Source organism: Rhinatrema bivittatum, chromosome 3 (assembly GCF_901001135.1).
Source record: "Rhinatrema bivittatum chromosome 3, aRhiBiv1.1, whole genome shotgun sequence".
NCBI lineage: Eukaryota > Metazoa > Chordata > Amphibia > Gymnophiona > Rhinatrematidae > Rhinatrema > Rhinatrema bivittatum.
The window spans coordinates 58,852,350-58,870,783 of NC_042617.1; the positions used below are offsets into that span (position 1 = coordinate 58,852,350).

The following is an 18,434-nucleotide window of genomic DNA, read 5'->3' on the forward strand; positions in this document are numbered from 1 at the left end:
CAAATGACGCTGAAGAGCCATAAGGCTCAGTCCGAGAAATTGGAGTTTCTCTCTGACAAAGCCGCCGACTCCTTCGAGCGCTTCGATTTCGTCCAAGCCGGTGCTATCGACTTCTCATCTGCAGAAGGACACCGGTGCAGCCCTTCTGGCGCCGGTGACTCTGAAGGCGTCAACCTATTCCTCTTCGGCCCCGGAAAAGGACCGAGGAGATCATCGAGAAAAATGTCGGGCCCAGCATCGGAAGGCTCAGTCCGCCGATCCAGGCAAGCCCTCTGCATTGGCGTCTATAGAGCCACCGAAGAAAAAACCCCATCTAGAGAAGGCCCCATCCTCCTCTGCGGCCGGATCACCAAGGCATTCCCCACCTTCATCGGTGCCGGGAGCCGTGATTCTACTTCCACGGTGGATCCTCCAGCTACACCTGTGCTGCCTCCTACTCCAGGACTGGGGTTACATACCCCAGACTTCCTCAAGGAATTGGATTGGATGATCCAAGAGGCCATTTGAAAAGCACTGCAGGGCTTACAGCCTCCATCGGCGCCAGCACAGAGTCCAGCCCCAGTCACCAACCCGATTCCCATGGTGCTCACACCACTCCTCGGCAGACTGGATGCGTTGATCAGTGCACTTCCACCGGTGGAACCAAGGATACCGGTGTTTCCAACGCCCTCTATCCCGATTCCATTATCATTGGATGAAGTCGATGCACCGAGACCGGAACCCATGCCCAGGCCGTCTGGACTTCTACCACCGACTCGCCTGTTGATGTCACCGGTTCCATCGATGCCTACTTTACCATCGGTGCGTCTTCGATGCCGTCTGTGCCTCCTCCGATACCGTCGATGCCTAGGCCTGATCCTTCAGGATTAACACCATTCCTCCCCTCTGGTGATCGTATGGGAGCTGGGGATCAGCCTTACGATCCTTGGACCGATGACTCTTCCCAGGATTCTGATGATCTGCCTTCAGAACCCTCTTCCCCTGAGGAAAGATGACGCTCTCCTCCAGAAGATCTATCCTTTATTAATTTCATAAAGGAAATGTCTGAAATGATTCCATTTCAGCTTCAGACAGACGAGGACTCAAGGCACAAGATGCTGGAAGTACTCCAGTTTCTTGATGCTCCTAAGTAAATCATGTCTATTCCTATTCATGAAATCCTAATTGACCTGCTAAAGAGGAATTGGGAGCATCCAGACTCTGTGCCACCTGTCAACCACAAAACCCAGTCAGCTCCTGGGTTTCAAAAACCATAGCTGGATTACCACTCTGTGGTTGTGGAATCAGTCCAGAAGAAGGCATGACGTTCTAAACCTCATACCTCCAGGGAAGGAACAAAGATCCCTGGATGCATTTGGCAGACGTGTCTTCCATGGCTCAATGCTCATTTCTCGCATTGCCTCCTACCAGCTATACATGACCCAGTATAACAGAGACCTTTTCAAGAAGATCCAGGACTTTTCAGAATCTTTACCAGAACACTTCCAGGATCAGCTCAATGCTTTGGCTCAGAAAGGCCTAGTTGCTGGCAAGCATGAGGTCCGCGCTGCCTATGACATTTTTGACACTGCCTCTAGTGTTTCCACAGTGGGAATTAGTGCAAGAAGGTGGGCCTGGCTGAAGTCCTCTGACCTACGACCAGAGGTACGGGACTGATTAGCTGACACTACCCTGCGCTGGAGATAATCTCTTTGGAGACAAAATCCAGGAAACAGCACAGCTAAAGGACCACCATGAAACGCTGCGCCAGCTTTCCTCAGTAGCTTCTGACTTCCCGTCCACTTCTAAGACATTCCGAAGGGACACCAAGCGGCCCTCTTTCAAGCCAAGGAGATATTATCCTTCTGCTGCTCGAGGTCGTCCTTCCAGACCCTACCAGAAGGGCCAGCCCAGACAAGCCCGACCTCAGAAGACCCAGCCAACCCTTCAGCTGGGCCCGGCTGCTGGGTTTTGACTCCTCGCTAGAGAGCATAAGCCAACTTCCTCTACCGTCCATACCAGTCGGAGGTCGACTGTGCCACTTTACCAACATATGGCACACGATCACTTCCGACCAGTGGGTCCTAGCTGTAGTGTCTCAAGGTTACCACCTCAACTTTCTGACGGTGCTGGAATACTCCCCACCTCGGCTGACGTGGGGGTCATCCAACCATTCCTCTCAACTGCAGGAGGAGGTTTCTGTCCTTCTCCAGTCCCGAGCAATAGAACCGGTGCCCCCCTCCCAATGGGGACAAGGGTACTATTCTTGGTATTTTCTCATCCCAAAAAAGTCAGGGGGCATTTGTCCCATTCTGGACCTGTGTGCCTTGAACAGGTATCTGCAGAAAGAAAAATTAAGAATGGTAATCCTTAGTTCCCTCCTTCCTCTACTACAAAGAGGAGATTGGTTGTGCTCTGTAGACCTTCAGGACGCGTACGCACTCATTGCCATCACTCCATCTCACCGAAAGTTTCTTCGGTTCCTAATCGGCCCCAGGAACTTCCAGTACCGGGTCCTGCCATTTGGCCTAGCGTCCGTACCTCGAATCTTCACCAAATGCCTCGTGGTGATCGCGGCCTACCTGAGGGGTCAGGGAGTCCGTCTACCCTTATCTCGATGATTGGTTGATAAGGGCTCCGACCCAAAGCTTAACACTAGAATCCTTATGTCTAACTCTCAATACACTTCTGTCTCTCGAGTTTCTAGTCAACTATGCCAAGTCCAAACTGATTCCATCTCAAACCCTATCCTTTATAGGGGCAGATCTAAACACCATACAGGGAAAGGCCTTCCTTCCTCAGGATCTAGCTTACACTCTCACGTCCCTGGCTCAATACCTCCAGGCTCGGGATTACTCAACGGCTCGTCATTTCCTCATCCTGCTGGGACGTAAGGCATCCTCTGTGCATGTCACTCCCATGGCCTGCCTGGCCATGAGAGTGACACAGTGGACCTTGCGATCCCAGTGGGCTCAGGCTTATCATCCAATGTCCAGCATTGTTTACGTTACCAAGCAGCTCCACCTGTCGCTGGCCTGGTGGATGCAGCTCTCCAACCTCCTTCAAGGCTTTCCCTTTCAGGTTCCAGAACCTCAGATTATCTTGACGATAGACGCCTCCAACCTAGGTTGGGGTGCTCATGTCAATGACCTGCAGACTCAGGGAACCTGGTTTCCACAGGAAGCCAAACATCAGATAAATTTCTTGGAGCTTCAGGCGATCAGATATGCCCTCAGAGTTTTTCAGGATTGCCTCTCAAATAAAACCATACTGATTCAGACCAACAACCAGGTGGCGATGTGGTACATCAACAAGCAAGGGGGAACGGGCTCCTACCTTCTGTGTCAGGAAGCTGCACAGATATGGGCGTGGGCTCTTTCCCACTCGATGTACCTCATGGCGACCTACTTGGGCATGGACAATGTCCTAGCGGACCAGCTGAGTCAAACCTTTCATCCGCAAAAGTGGACCCTCAACCCCATGGCAGCGGACACACTCTTTCATCGCTGGGGTTATCCACATCTGGACCTCTTTCCGTCCATCCACAACCGCAAAGTAGAGAACTTCTTCTCGCTCACTCGCTTTCGCCCTCTCGTGGTCCACAGGTCTCCTCTACGCGTACCCTCCACTTCCACTCATCTCCAAGACTCTCGTGAAGTTACGAAGGGACAAGGGCTCGATGATTCTGATAGCCCCTCACTGGCCACACCAAGCCTGGTTCCCAATCCTCCAGGACCTCTCGGGAACGCCAGTATGTTCACCTGGGGACAGACCCGCTACTGATCACTCAGAACAAAGTGCCTATGCCACCCCAACCTCCAGGCCCTGTCACTGATGGCCTGGATGTTGAAAGGCTGATAACTCCGTCCCCTTAACCTCTTGGAGTCTATATCTCGAGTCCTGGTAGCTTCACGAAAGCCTTCCACGAGACGCTCTTAACGTTCTAAGTGGCAATGGTTTACGGTCTGGTGCACGTCTATGTCCATCGAACCCTTTGCTTGCTCCACTGAAAGTTTCTGGACTATCTCTGGCATCTCTCAGAGTCAGGCCTGAAAACTTCCTCTATTAGAGAACACGTCAGTGCAGTAGCCGCTTTCCACAACGGCATAGGGAGTGTGTCCGTTTCCACACATCCCTTAGTCACACGCTTCATGAGAGGTTTGCTCCACCTAAAACCTCCCTTGTGCTCTCCAGCCCCCACTTGGGACCTTAACTTGGTCTTAGGACAGCTCATAAAACCTCTATTTGAGCCTCTCCAATCCTTCAATCTCCGCTATCTCACCTGTAAAATCATTTTTCTTCTCGCTATAACATCCGCTCGCAGAGTTAGTGAGTTACAGGCATTAGTCACCTACCCGCCTTACACTAAATTTCTGCACGACAGAATGGTCCTTGTACATACCCTAAGTTTTTACCAAAGGTAGTGTTGGAATTTCATCTTAATCTATCATTTTACCTACTTTCTTTCCAAGGCCCCATTCAAACCCAGGAGAAAGGGCTCTACATTCCCTGTACTGCAAGCGTGCCCTAGCATTTTATTTATTCAGCCCACAGGAAATCTACCCAATTATTTGTTTCTTTTGATACCATCAAATTGGGAAATCCAGTGGGAAAACAGACCCTTTCCTCTTGGCTGGCTTGCTACCAGCAAGCAGGCATTCCGCTACAAGACCGTGTAAAAGCACACTCTGTAAGGGCCGTTGCAACTTCAGTGCCACACCTTCGTTCGGTTCCACTTAACGATATTTGCCAAGTTGCGACCTGGAGTTCTCTCCACACTTTCGCAGCCCATTATTGCTTGGATAAGGCTGGCAGACAAGATTCCATTTTTGGCCAGTCTGTTCTGCGCAACATATTCTCAGCTTAATACCCAACGTCCTACCAGCAACCCGTCCTGGGTTTTTAGGATGCTCTCCTACCCAAATCCACCCCTGTTGTGCTTGTACGTCTTTGGGTGCATTTGGTGCATTACTCTTGGCATCCTCAGCTCGCTATTCACCCATGTGTGAGGACTACCATCCTGCTTGTCCTGTGAGAAAGCAGAGTTGCTTACCTGTAACAGGTGTTCTCACAGGACAGCAGGATGTTAGTCCTCACAAAACCTGCCTGCCACCCCGCGGAGTTGGGTTCGCTTGCGATTTATTTTATTTTTCGCATGTACTTTTACTATATACAAGACTGAAGGGGGACCCCTGCTGGTTGCAGGGTTAGTGCCATGCTGGGCATGCCCAGTAGGTGCCAGTCAAAGTTCTAGAAACTTTGACAAAAGTATTCCATGGTTGGGCTCCATCCTGATGATGTCACCCATGTGTGAGGACTAACATCCTGCTGTCCTGTGAGAACACCTGTTACAGGTAAGCAAACTCTGATTTCCCCTGTCCAAAGATTGTTGGATCCTTCTTCTGGGTTAGGACATATTGGGGATGAGTCTGGGGACTCGGATGATGCCCTAGTGGGGACAGGGGAACCTCCTGGACCTGGGTTGCCATTTAATTCAGGTGCAGGAAATATTGATCAAGTGGATGATCCAGAGGGTATTCTGGTCTCCGAGGGCGATGACACTAAGGTGGTCCTTCTTTTTAGGAAGGAAGAATTAGAGCCTATAATTTCTCAGGCTATTCAGGAACTTGGGGTCAAGGTGCCTCAGGAGGATTCTGATTTGGAAGGTGTCCTGGATGGACTACAAGGTCCAGCGAGAGCCTTCCCATACCACAAGTCTGTGCAAAAGCTGGTTGAGAGGAAATGGGGAACTCCCGAAGCAGGCTTAAAGGTGGGGAGGGCCATGGTGAAGCTCTATCCCTTGCCTGAGCAGACCTTGGAGCTTTTTGCCCTTCCTAAGGTCGACACTGCGGTTTCAGCAGTTACAATTCCTATTGTGGGATCCGCAGCATTGAAGAACATGCAGGATCGTAAATTGGAAGTGCACCTCAAGAGAATTTTTGAGTTGTCGGCCCTGGCTTGTAGGATGCTATTTGTACTAGTTTTATGCAGTGGACTTGTCTGCGCTGGGTTCAGCAACTGTAGGAAAATCAGCTGAAGTCTAGCGAGGACGCGAGTAGGGCTGTGTGTGTAGAGGTGGCAGTGGTTTATGGGGAAGATGCTCTGTGTGACTTAGTAAGGACCTCGACTTGGAATGTGGTGTCTGTGGTTTCGGCCAGAAGTTTTGTTATAGTTGTAGAACTGGTCGGCTGATGTGTCGTCCAAGTCTCAGTTGGGGTCTCTGCCTTTCAAAGGCCGACTCTTGTTTGGTGAAGACCTAGAGCCATTGGCGAGAATAAGGTTCACAGATTGCTGGAGGATAAGCGTAAGGGCAAGAGATTTTTTCAGGCTTGGTCCCATTTTCAGGATAGTAGGAAGTCTTGTCTGGCAAGGGGAGTGCCATGTCCACAGAAGCAATTCACTCTCCGGGGCCAATCCTGGAGTCAGTCCTTTCAGAGGTAGCGCAGCTGGAGTTAAGTCCTTGCAATAAAGCAAGGCTGGTCCATTCTGTCATTCCTTTTGTAGGAGGTAGTTTGGCATAGTTTTATGGGGAGTGGACCAAGATTACTCAGGTTCAGTGGGTTCTCAGTGTGGTAAGAGATGGCTACGCATTAGAATTTGCTCAACCTGTCCGAGACTTATGTGTAGTTTCCCTTTGTGGGTTCTTGGACAAGCAACTTGTGGTTCAAGAAGCACTGGACCAGTTGAAAAAGCTGGGGGCGATGATTCTGGTTCCCCGCGAGGAGCAAGGCATAGGAAGGTATTCCATTTACTTCATTGTTCCGAAGAAGGAAGGCACTTTCCAGCCAATTCTGGACTTAAAAAGGGTAAATGCAGTGCTCAAGGTGCTGCGTTTTCCATATGGAGACACTGAGGTCAGTTATAGCGACAGTTCACAAAGGCAAGTTTCTGGCTTCTCTAGATCTGACAGAAGCTTATCTGCATATTCCCCTCCATACAGACTCTCAGTGGTTTCTGAAGTTTATGGTTTCAGGCCCTTCCTTTCGGGTTGGCCACGGCACCATGCACCTTCACCAAGGTTATGGTGGTGTTGGCAGCTTTGTGTCAGGAAGGAGTTCTGGTGAATCCTTATCTAGACAATGGGCTTATCAGGGCAAAGTCAGAGTATCTTTGTTGCCAGTCAGTAGAGAAAGTGAACGGAATTCTCAAGTCATTCGGCTGGGTAGTGAATTTGCCGAAGTCACCTGGTTCTTTCCCAGGCCCTGGAGTATCTGGGAGCTCGGTTTGACACTCGAAGTGGCAAAGTGTTCCTCACGGAAGAGCATGTTCAGAAGCTACAGGGGCAGATTTAGTTCTTGTTAGGGTTGCCGATGCCCAAGGTCTGGGATTATTTGAAGTTCTGGGCTCAATGGCTTCAACCCTGGAGTTAGTGCTGTGGGCGTTCGCTCATCTGAGACCTTTACAGAGGGCTATTTTGGCTTGGTGGAACCCAATCTCAGAGGAGTTTCATCTTCCCTTGCTGCTCAAGGGCATCGAATGAGACTGCCTTGGTGGCTTCTAAGTTCCAATCTGATTCATGCTGTGGAGCTCGAGGTTCCGGATTTGGTGGTGCTTACTACCAATGCCAGTCTTTATAGTTGGGGAGCTGTTTGTCAGCAGCAATTGACTCAGGGCTGCTGCTCCGTGAGAGAGGCTTCCTGGTCTATAAATTGGTTAGAGACCAGAGAAGCGTGCTTAGCTTTGTGTTTTCTGCCATTGGTAAGAGGTTACTCGGTAAGGGTTCTGTCAGACAATGCGACGACTATAGCCTATATCAGTTGACAGGGAAGAACCAAGAGTCGAGCAGTGGCCCAGGAGCTCAAGAGTTCATTCTTTGGGCGGAGCAGCACCTGGAGCGGATAGCAGCATCGCACATTTCCAGGGTCGAAAACATCCAAGCAGATTACCTGAGTCGCAGGTTCTTAGATCCAGGCAAGTAGGAGCTGTCTGAGGTGGCAATGCAATTCATCTGTGAGAGGTGGGGCTCCCCCCACATGAATCTAATGGCGATGTGCCAGAATGCCAAGGCATTTTGATTTTTCAATCGGAGAAGGGTGCAAGGGGCCGAAGGAATCAACGCTCTAGTAATACCTTGGCCTCGGGAGGTTCTGCTTTGTCTTCCTTCCTTGGCCGCTCGTGGGCAAGGTGTTGCGATGGATAGACATCATGGCGAAGGTAGAATTGGTGGCTCCGAAGTGGCCATGTCAGCCGTGGTTCACAGATCTAGTCAACTTTTCCTTGGACGGTCTGACCTAGCAGGTCGTCTTCGTCAGGAACCCATTTTTTCAGACCAAGCTACATACTTTTGTTTAGCGGCATGGCTTTTGAAAGGTGGCAATTGAAATGCAAAGGTTATCCTGAGGCAGTTATTGCCACACTGTTACAAGCTAGGAGAAAGTCTCCTTCTCTTTTGTATGTGAGGGTCTGGAAGATTTTTGAGTCTTGGTGTTTCACTAACGGAGTCAAGGCTCTCAAATCTTCAGTGTCTGATATTTTATCTTTTCTGCAACAAGGTTTGGTCAAGGGTTTGGCTTTGAACTCTCTTAAGGTCCAGATGGCGGCTCTGGGTTGTCTTCAAGGCAAGGTAGAGGGTACCTCTTTATCATCTCATCTGGATGTGGTTCAGTTGTTCAGGGAGGGCAAATAATTTGCGTCCACCATTACGTAAAGTTTGTCCTCCTTGTAATCTTAATCTCATCCTCAGGGGTTTGTGTGAGGCTCCTTTTGAACCGCTCAGAAGGGCAACTCTTAAGGATTTGAGCTTTAAGGTCATTTTTCTGGTGGCCATATGTTCAGCTAGGAGAATATTCGAGTTGCAGGCTTTGTCTTGCTGTGATCCATTCTTTCAGATTTCAGACTCGGGGGTGGTGTTGTGGCGGTACCTTCTTTTCTACCTAAGGTGGTGTCTGCATTTCATGCGAATCAGACAGTGGAGCTTCCAGCCTTTCCTGTGATGGACACCTACACTCCTCACGTGAGGGAGCTTAAGTTGTTGGATATGCGGAGAACATTGTTGAGACATCTCAAAGTAACTAATGACTTTAGAAAATCGGATCATCTCTTTGTTCTCTGGAGCAGTCCAAAAAGAAGTATGCAGGCATCTAAGACTATTATTGCACAATGGCTTAAGGAGACCATTGGATCTGCTTACATTACTAAGGGTTGTCTGTTTCCTGAGGGTTTGCGTGTGCATTCTACGCATTCAGGTGGCCTTGTGGGCGGAGGCTCAGCAGGTTTCTCTGCAGGAGATACTTTTGCAAGGCACTATCATCTGGATGTTCGGGATTCTGGGTCCCAGTCTTTTGGCAAAAGTATTTTGCGAGCAGGTCTCTACTGGTCCCACCCTGAGTAGGGAGCTTTGGTACATCCTAGGAGTCTGTCCTGATCTGGGTATGTACAGGGAAAAGAAAACTACTTCTTATCTGCTAATTTTCGTTCCTGTAGTACAATAGATCAGTCCAGAACTTGCCCGATCTGTAGAGGAGGAGAGTCGTACGCTCATTCTATTTTCTTGGTTTGGAATGCAGACTTATTGGGAAAAAAAAAGTTTTTGAAGGTTTTGTTGTTTGTTTTTAGGCTTGGGTACAGGCCAATACTGAGGAACTGCAGGTGGCACATGTGGTTAAGTAGCAGCATCAGTAAAACGTTCTCTGTCTCCATCTGCTTGCAGGGAGGCAAAATCCAAGAGTCTGGACTGATCTGTAGTACTACAGGAACAAAAATTAGCAGGTAAGAACCAATTTTCCTATAATAGCAACATCACCCCCTTTCTTAACAGGTCTGACCCTCTTTAAAAAGATGTCTCCAGAGGGACAACTCTGCTGCAAATATAGCATGTCCCCTGTTTTAGGCTAGGTCTTGGTAATAAAAAAGTATGAAGATGCAATAAGAGAAACTCTTTTAGAAATAGAATGGACATTGATTAAACCACAATGCAAAAACAAGAAGAGTGTTTTATTAGTGAGAGAAAACAGTGCTCGATAAAAGTGTAATATTACAGAAGAAGAATTGTCTACGGATAGGCAATGAGGGCTTCCAAAAGCCAGAGGGATTGTACTTGCCCAGGCCTAAGCCAACAGGAGTGGGAGTAATGTAGGACATGGGGACACAAGTGAAATAAAACAGAAAGAACCCAAGACAAATTAAACAGGCCCCCTGGCCATTGCCATTGCTGGACAAAGAAGAGAAAAACTTTTTTAATCAAAAGATGACAAAATCTACCTATAAAGTCTGAATGCGGCCACATGAAAGGAGCACCAGAGGAGCATGCTCCTTTGTTGTGCTTCTATTGTACAGGTTAGATAGGCGTGCAGGAACTTTCAATTAACCGGCCTCCCATATCGAGTGAGTGGAGCTAAGCTGGCAAGAGTGGCAACAGGAGGCAATGCAGAGGGAGAGGAGGGTTAACAAACCTAAAACTACAAAAAAATATCCAGTCCAGGAAAACAGTGGTAGGAGAAAACAGGTTCTAGGTAAGCAGACAGCAGCAACTAAAGAACAACCAGGTAAACAGGAGACATGGTGTATGTGATACTATTTGTGACAACATAGTCAATATTGAGCAATCTGAGATAATTTGCTAAAACGACTGCTCTCAGGGATGCAGAGAAATTGCAGAGGAGCAGCTTAAAAAATGTCTAAAATGACTTATGAGTAGTATTTTGAGTTGTAAAGGGGGGAATATTAGTATGTACCTTATGTACTGTTGAAACAGTGTATAGTATACAAGGGATTACAGCTGTTATTTAATTATCCGTGGTGGAGTATCCTTGGCTGTGAAAGTTATACAGAATAATGCACAGAATGCTAGTGACTATGTATCATTTGTTTTATTTGTATTGTTAACATATTGGTTTATATTTTAGCTATCCAAGGGAATCTAACAAATTAATAGATCTTCCTGAGGATTACAGCAGCCTTATTAATCAAGCTTCTAATTTCTCGTAAGTTCTAGGTCATTATTTTTGTTATTTTTAACTGCAGTTAAGTCTCACAGCAGTCTTGAAAATTGTCTAAAGTGGATGGCTAAAAGCAGCAAGTCAGCCTATCTGGAAAAAAACTGCACTGTCACTGACAAGTAGCGACTCTACTTTGTAGTCATACAAATATATTAAAAAAAGAAATATGTAAAGCATAAAATAAATGATGAAGAGACTTCCCAATCTCTTCTGTTCCCAAGCTTCCCTGCCTCACTGGGTCTAGTCACAAGCATCTCGCAAAACCTGGGCTCACTGGTTAGGCCCAGTTGAACTGTAACATGAACTTCAGTATCTTCTGGTGCACAAAAGACCTCGTTTTCTCATTGCATCATTTAAATAAAACTGAAATATTTCCTCTGCTTGTAATTTTAGAGCAATGTTTTGGGCTATAGAATGAATTTTTTCTTGAATTTGTTTTTTGAGAATCATTGGTTTCTACATATCAAACCACTTTTAATGTATTTCTACCATCAAGGTGTCCGAAATCAGGAGGTGATAAAAGCAGAGCACCAACACTCTGTCTGGTATGTGGGTCCATGCTTTGTTCTCAGAGTTACTGCTGCCAGACAGAAGTGGAAGGAGAAGACGTTGGTGCATGCACTGCACATACCTACACGTGTGGCTCTGGGGTGAGCATCTTCCTCAGGTTAGGACCCTTCATTTTTTTATTCTTTCTGTTTCTTTCTTCATAAGACCTCTTCTATTTGTTTTTTAATTGCTTCCCATTTAGTTTTTATATCCAGAAATGAGTATTTTCTCTGTTTGCTCCTACATCCCCTCCCAAGTATAGGTCGATTACTTTAGTGGTGTCCTATAGTTGAGTAGCAGGATTTAACCTTTACTAGAATTACTGCCTTTTCTGCTCTGTTGATGTCCAGCGGCAATACTAATAGAAATCAAAACTACATCCCCATCTTGACAGTGCAGAGCAAAAGGCACTTGGATATCAAATTGGCATAGGGTTATCACAATGAGGTCCACATTCAGAAAGCCAGCGAATGGCTAAGTTATGCGTGTATTCAGCTTATCCGGATACGTTTTCTGCTGAATGTTTGAGATAAAGTTACCCAGATAACTTTACGCCTGCTATTATTGCAGACAGACTTGTCCTCACAAACTCAGTATGATGTTATTATGCAAAGCCTGCCCTTACCACACCTCCAGTCCTGTCCTCTTTTTATCTGCATAACTTTGGCTGCACACATTTTTGTACAGATAAAGGGGGATATTTTTAAAGGGCAAGATTTCTTGCAAGTAAAAGCCAATTTTGCCCTGTTAAATCTTTTGAATATGGACCTTATTTTGATAATTTGAGTAGTGGAAGAACATAATTAGTTTCAGGGCCCAAGCCAATTGTATGCTGATGGTTGCCCTATTTTCAGCTACAGTATATTATATTGCTTGTATATTTCGAGGTAACATCCAAAGCAGGGCTTTCTGCTGGATTTTCATGATATCCACAATGAATATGCATGAGACTCATTTGCATACTGGGTTTCCAGGCCCTAAACTGCCTTTATATAAAAAGTGTTGCAAAATGGATGTTCTAAAATTAGTGGAGTAAAATTTGTCCTGGCATTTTAAAAATGTTTTCTCAAGAAATTTGGGGAAAAAACAGTTTCCAGCTCATTTGTGGGATTGTGCACAGACATCTTTGAATTTTAGTATAAAGAATCCTCTATTGTGACTGAATGGAAACCTCTAGAATTTATTTTAAGAGCAGTCACGGTATTGCTCTGATAAGAGTGCCAGATATGTTCATAGAAGTATATTACTAATTTTTACAAACAGTACGCATCAAGTACTGTTCTCATTACAGTTTAAAACTGGGCCATTAAACTGCATGCATACTTTGCAAAATATTAAATTCTGCACTAGTACTGTAATTTGCTTCTTTATCTATGCATGTAGAGTTCGTGAATGCCAAGTATTATTTTTAGCTGGAAAAACAAAAGGTTGTTTTTATGCGCCACCTTATCTGGATGACTACGGAGAGACAGACCAAGGACTGAGGTAAATAATGTCCTAAGGTGCTCTGTTTCATTTTTGTGTTAGAACAGATTAGTCCTATTACTTGATCAGAATTAACTGGTTATATAACTCTTAGGAAGCTTGTTCAAATGAATAATGAATTTTTATGAAGACTTTAAGTAAGCTTTAAAAGCACAATACTGAAGTGGTCATTAAATTATACATAAATGTATAATGAGACCCAGTCTTAAGGAATATTTATTCTGATGCTTCTTGCTCCAAGTCTATCGAAAGGACCAGCAGACTAGTTATTTCTGGTTTAGTGACGTAGTACAATCTACTTTAGCTTTGTTTCTTGATGATTTACAAATCATTTATAAATATGGTATTACTGAGTTATATTTCTAGCATTCAATGTATATGTGAAGAAATCTGTGGTGTTGGTGTATTTACTGTGACTTTATATACACTAGAAAGAAATGCGGTGCCTCATGATGTACCATAGCAAATCTGAATCCGTATTTGATACTAGTTTGCAGTAATGCATAAGTGTTTCATCAAGCTAAAATGCATATTAGTCGCAGTCCCCTGTACTTTTGGGGGAAATGTTGAGGCACCTGCAAAACATGCTCTCTAATTTTCCACTTGAGATGGATGAACTCATTTTTGCCATATTTATATCACCATCTCAGTGCTATATTTCCTTCCAGAAGAAAGAGCCGATGCCTCTTCTCATATAGCTCAGTCTGCTGGATCAAATGGGGCGAATAGTATATACTAGAATGTAAGCGTTAATGCCTTGCAGAAAGTGTTCTCCATTTTTATGAGCTGAACTTAACATGAGCACTAGTATTTGTGCCTGCTCAATCCCGTATCCCACAAAAAACAGACCCAACAACAAAATGATTGAGACCCGCAGATAGTGAAAGGAGGAGGCTACCATTTTATTAACTATAAAATCAGACTTAAGAACCTCACAGATACAGAAAGGGAGAAAACCCTTAATGAACCAGGTCTAAGTTTGTATGGGGTTAGTACAACCATGCGCAAAACCCCATAACACCTCCACCCCCTTCCCAAATGGTCATTGTCCATCATACTGTTGTTAAAATCCAGTTATGGCTGCTAACCTGAAGCAGTCATGTTGGGGCTATCACCTCAAGACCAGGGTCAGCTGCTGAACTCCACCACCTGACCTGTTGGTAACAATCTAAGCATGAGGAAGTACCTGTACCCCAGGCCGGCCTTAGGGGTAGGGCAAGCCAGGCTGTCACCAAGACCAGGGATTCCTCAGTGGCCAACATTATCAGTTGTTGGGCTGGGCAGGATCTGTCTCCAGCCACATGCCCGGCAGGCAGGAAGAATAGCATATTAGATACCTCTGCTAAGTGGGGCCCCTCTTTCAGCATGAATGGTGAGATCATATAATCTTGTGCCGCAGAGGAAGCTGATGCTCTAGTAAGAGCCACTGCGCCTGTCAGCCGATGGTGGGTCCAAAGAAGAGCAACTTTTTTTTTTTTTTACATTTCATGTTTATGGGTGCGGGGAGCAGAGAAAGGGAAGACGGTACATGGGACTGTGAGAAAGATGGACACCTACATGGAGTGGTGATGGGAGAGCAGGGAGGCTTGTATAAGGTGCTGGGTGGCAGGAAGAGGGAAACTATGCATTGGGTGGTAAACAGGGAAAGGGAGACCTACGTGGGGGGTGGGGGGGACCTGGGGTGGTGGTGGTTGGTGGCAGATAGAGGAAGACCTACATGGAGTAATGGTGGATGGGAGGTCAGGGAGAGGAAGACCAACGTAAGGTAGTATTGGGGGGGGGGGGGAAGACTGTACTTGGGGTGGAATAGTATGGAGTTGGGGGTAGGCAGGAGAGAGGACAAGCAGCTGGAGAAAGGAAGATCATCCAGAGTAGAGATTGAAGACTCAAGATAGGAAAGGAGAAGGAAAGAGAGAGGAGGAGAGAATGTGTGAAGGAGGGAAAGGGGGCATCAACATTTACCTTAGAACTGGCCCTGCCCGTACCCTGCGGATCTCCTCTGCCTACATGCTACAACCTGTAGTGATGCTAGGTCATACAACCTGCAGTACTACTGGTTTGGGTTGTATTGCATCTCAGAGCCCCAGGCTGTGCCTCAGGCTGTATTATTTGTAGAATCCTGGACCCTGCCTAGTCTCAGCTCTGAGGTGAAAGCCCCTTGACTGATCCTAGGAGATAGGTGACACAGTGTCCCTGCTAGCTGCAATTAAAGCTTCCTCTCCCCCACTCTATCACCTGTTCCCTCCTGCTATGTATGACCCCAGCATAACCCTGCCCATTGCCAAGAAGACTAGAAGGGCAGTAACAAGGTCAAAGGGAACAATGTGAAAAGAAGTTGCTGTAAGCTGTTAATGTCACTAATCCCAGCAACGGGCTGGTAACAGAAGTCCAGACTCCTAGTCCACCCAGCCCGAGGACATCCCACTTGTGTAAAACCAGGATGGTGAGAGGGGACAAGAGGACTTCACTGGTTATGTCAGCCATGTTAAGGATGCTCTGGTTGACCTGTGGCTCACTGAAACGGGAAAATCCCAGAGAGTTTGCCTGCAGTGTTACTCTTAATTACAACAGTTGCTTGCATAATATGAACTGTCAAAACATGCAGCTAATTCCTAATGAAGTAGAAAAATGTTATAGAGCTAGTTATTAATGGTACATATTTTCTTTTCCAGGCGTGGCAACCCTCTGCGTTTGTGCAAAGAGCGATTTAAAAAGATTCAAAAACTCTGGCAACAGCATAGCATTACAGAGGAGATTGGACATGCACAAGAAGCAAATCAAACACTAGCAGGCATTGACTGGCAGCATTTATAATTGCTGACCTTTTTCACAACTTGGAACTTTATTGAGATAATTTTTTTAACAAAACTTTTACAAAATAATATTTGAAAAGAGAGGGACTTGGAAAAGGGCGATGAGTTGAGTGAAAAACAAAGCATCCGTAAGTTTTACTTTCCAGCTTAGTTTATAGTGGGATTCCAATAACAAGCTTGTAAACATCTTATAAGCAATTATTAATCTTACTCTGCACTGTGCTTCCAAAATCAGGTTCAAGAACCTGGGCAACAGCGGTATTGATGTTTTAGGTACTAGCAAAAATTGACAACTTCTTCGTCGAGCTATTGAATAATAATTCTCATAGACTTTAAAATGGCCAAATGCTGAATTAGGTTTTGTGCTCCCTTAGAGCCCAATACAAACATAAATCATGAGGCATGTCACTGCAATTAATGATAAACCGAGATAAGGCAATTGATTTATCTGAGGTTTTCAAGAGACAAAGCATCCTTTTTGCCTGAGTATGTGTATCTTTGATTGACTCAAAAGGATCTGTGTCCTAAGTGCAAAATAAGAGAAATTTCCCATATGCTAGAGACCTTAGTTCTGAAACCCTGTACTTAGTTATTCTGCATTCTGTAATGCACTGCAGTGCACTGAGGCAGTGAGCGATCACTCAAAACATGGTTTAAAGAACTATTGGATTTCCTCTCTAGATTTTCTTGGCTTTTTCAGGGAACATTTTGCTAAAAACAAAAATATATATATAGATATGTATATGTACTTTTGAAAAGTCTACGCAAATATATCTATTTATACATATATATAGGTATATAGAAATAGGTATAGTTATATTTTCACAGCATTGCATTGTCTGGAAATATAGTGTGTACTTTATATGTGTTTCAGTTAAGGGAAAATGCATTTCCTGGATGAGATGGTTGGTTTCCAGTATTTAAATATTGAAACTGTGTTTTGAGACTTATTTAATTGCAGTGATAGTAATTTGGAATTAAAATCATTTTTAACAGGAATTGTTTGAAGAGTAACATTAGTGCAATGTATTAAACCTTTTTCCCTTTCTTTTGACGATACCGGAACTCTGCATTGTAATGTGTGGAATACGAATAAGTAGTGGTAGAAATACGATTTTTCTTAAGCGAACACTCCCGCCCCCAATATTTTCTGAGTACTGAAGAAGTACTAGTCACCTAAGGAGTATCTCTCTATCTCGGTTCCTTTATCTGCAGCATCCAGTGTGTCAACTTTTGATATAGTGCACAATTGTACTATGGCTTCTATAAAAAAAGGTATGCAGACAGAATATTTTATAAATATATAAAAAAACTGTACACTTTGTACTTGGTATAAAAAGGTACCTGTATCGGCAGCGATTTATTTTTTTTTTTTTTTAAGAGTTACATACTAAAATATAAATTGTATGTTGACCTCAAGGAAAGCATCTGTAATGATAGATTTTAAGTTCCCTTTTTGTTTTCAGTTACTTCCTTTTAGGAATGAGTTGAGAATATACTTTTTTTTTTTTTAGTAAGTTATTAGTTCATAATCTTTTTGAATCTTGATTATTAATATTTACATCCAAAACCTCAACTTCTGTTTTTAACTTACGCAATGCTCAAGATCGCAGCAGTCGGTCATAGCAGTGCAGGCTTTGAGAGAAATGGATGTACAAAACAAACTGACGGATGGTTGAAAGTAGGGCTTCCAGCTCCTGGGGGATTTTTGAGTCCTGGCATTTAGGAGGAAACACTTGCAGGTCTTCTAGGTGTCACTGCCTGCATCCCAATAACTTCATATAAACCAGAGGGTTTTATAAGGGGGCGGGGGAGGGGGAGAAACACAAAAAGTGGAAGTAAAGCAGACTGCTTTGCTCACTCTCCTTTATAATAAGTTGGCTGTCAATTTCTTGTTGTGTATAAGATAGGGATTTCCAGACTTGTTTCTGCTTCTGTGACAGTGCTGTTCCATTAGACTGTGAAGTTTGCTTCTTTTGCTTTATTACATGTTCAGGCATACAGAGAATTAAAATAAGGAAAATTCAGTTTTTAGACCAGCTTACATGTTGAAATACAAAGTAATCTTCAAAATTACTAATAGAACGGAATACATCAAAAAATGGTTTATTTTGTGTTCTGCAGACCAAGTCCTCTCCATTTTCTGTTATGATTTATTTAGCATGTATTTATGTTCATTGTAGAAATGTTTATATAAAAATGCTTTCAGTATCGGGGAAGTACAGCCTTTGATGAATCGACTATATCTTTAATATCTGTGAAATTCTTGTAAATTTGGAATGTATTATATGTAAAAAGTTCACAGTATTAAAAAAATAAATGCTAGATGTTACCATTAATAATTGTTGGTTTTTGTGCCTTACAAAGAAAGAAAATATTTTGCTGAGCTACAGTGATGATAGCTTATCATGTCTTGTCCTAAATATGTCATCATTAAGCTTGGGATAATAGAGATGCCTTAAAGATGATTACATTATTAATGCCAGCTAGCCTTACTGAGGCAAGCCTGGTCATCATTTTTAAAGATTAGAATACGCATTCACTGGGAACAAAGTATTTTGCTGGTTGAGTAAGAAGGGTTCACTTTTACCCAGGTTACTAGGCAATTGATGCAGTAAGCTAATGGTATGCTAATGCAACGAGAGATTAAAACTGCATGCAAACCAGAAAA

The 18,434-nt window shown here is 44.5% G+C and overlaps 1 protein-coding gene across 1 annotated transcript in view; it reads left to right on the forward strand.

Moving 5' to 3' along the window:
- The window catches only part of UBR2 (ubiquitin protein ligase E3 component n-recognin 2), a 426,990-nt gene extending 408,888 nt beyond the window's left edge, over positions 1-18,102 (forward strand). Inside the window, 4 exon segments of the mRNA XM_029593304.1 lie at positions 10,824-10,901; positions 11,413-11,583; positions 12,849-12,950; positions 15,623-18,102. Of these exon segments, the coding sequence (XP_029449164.1) occupies positions 10,824-10,901; positions 11,413-11,583; positions 12,849-12,950; positions 15,623-15,764 (493 nt within the window). The 3' untranslated portion in view covers positions 15,765-18,102.
- The last annotated feature ends 332 nt before the right edge of the window (positions 18,103-18,434 follow it).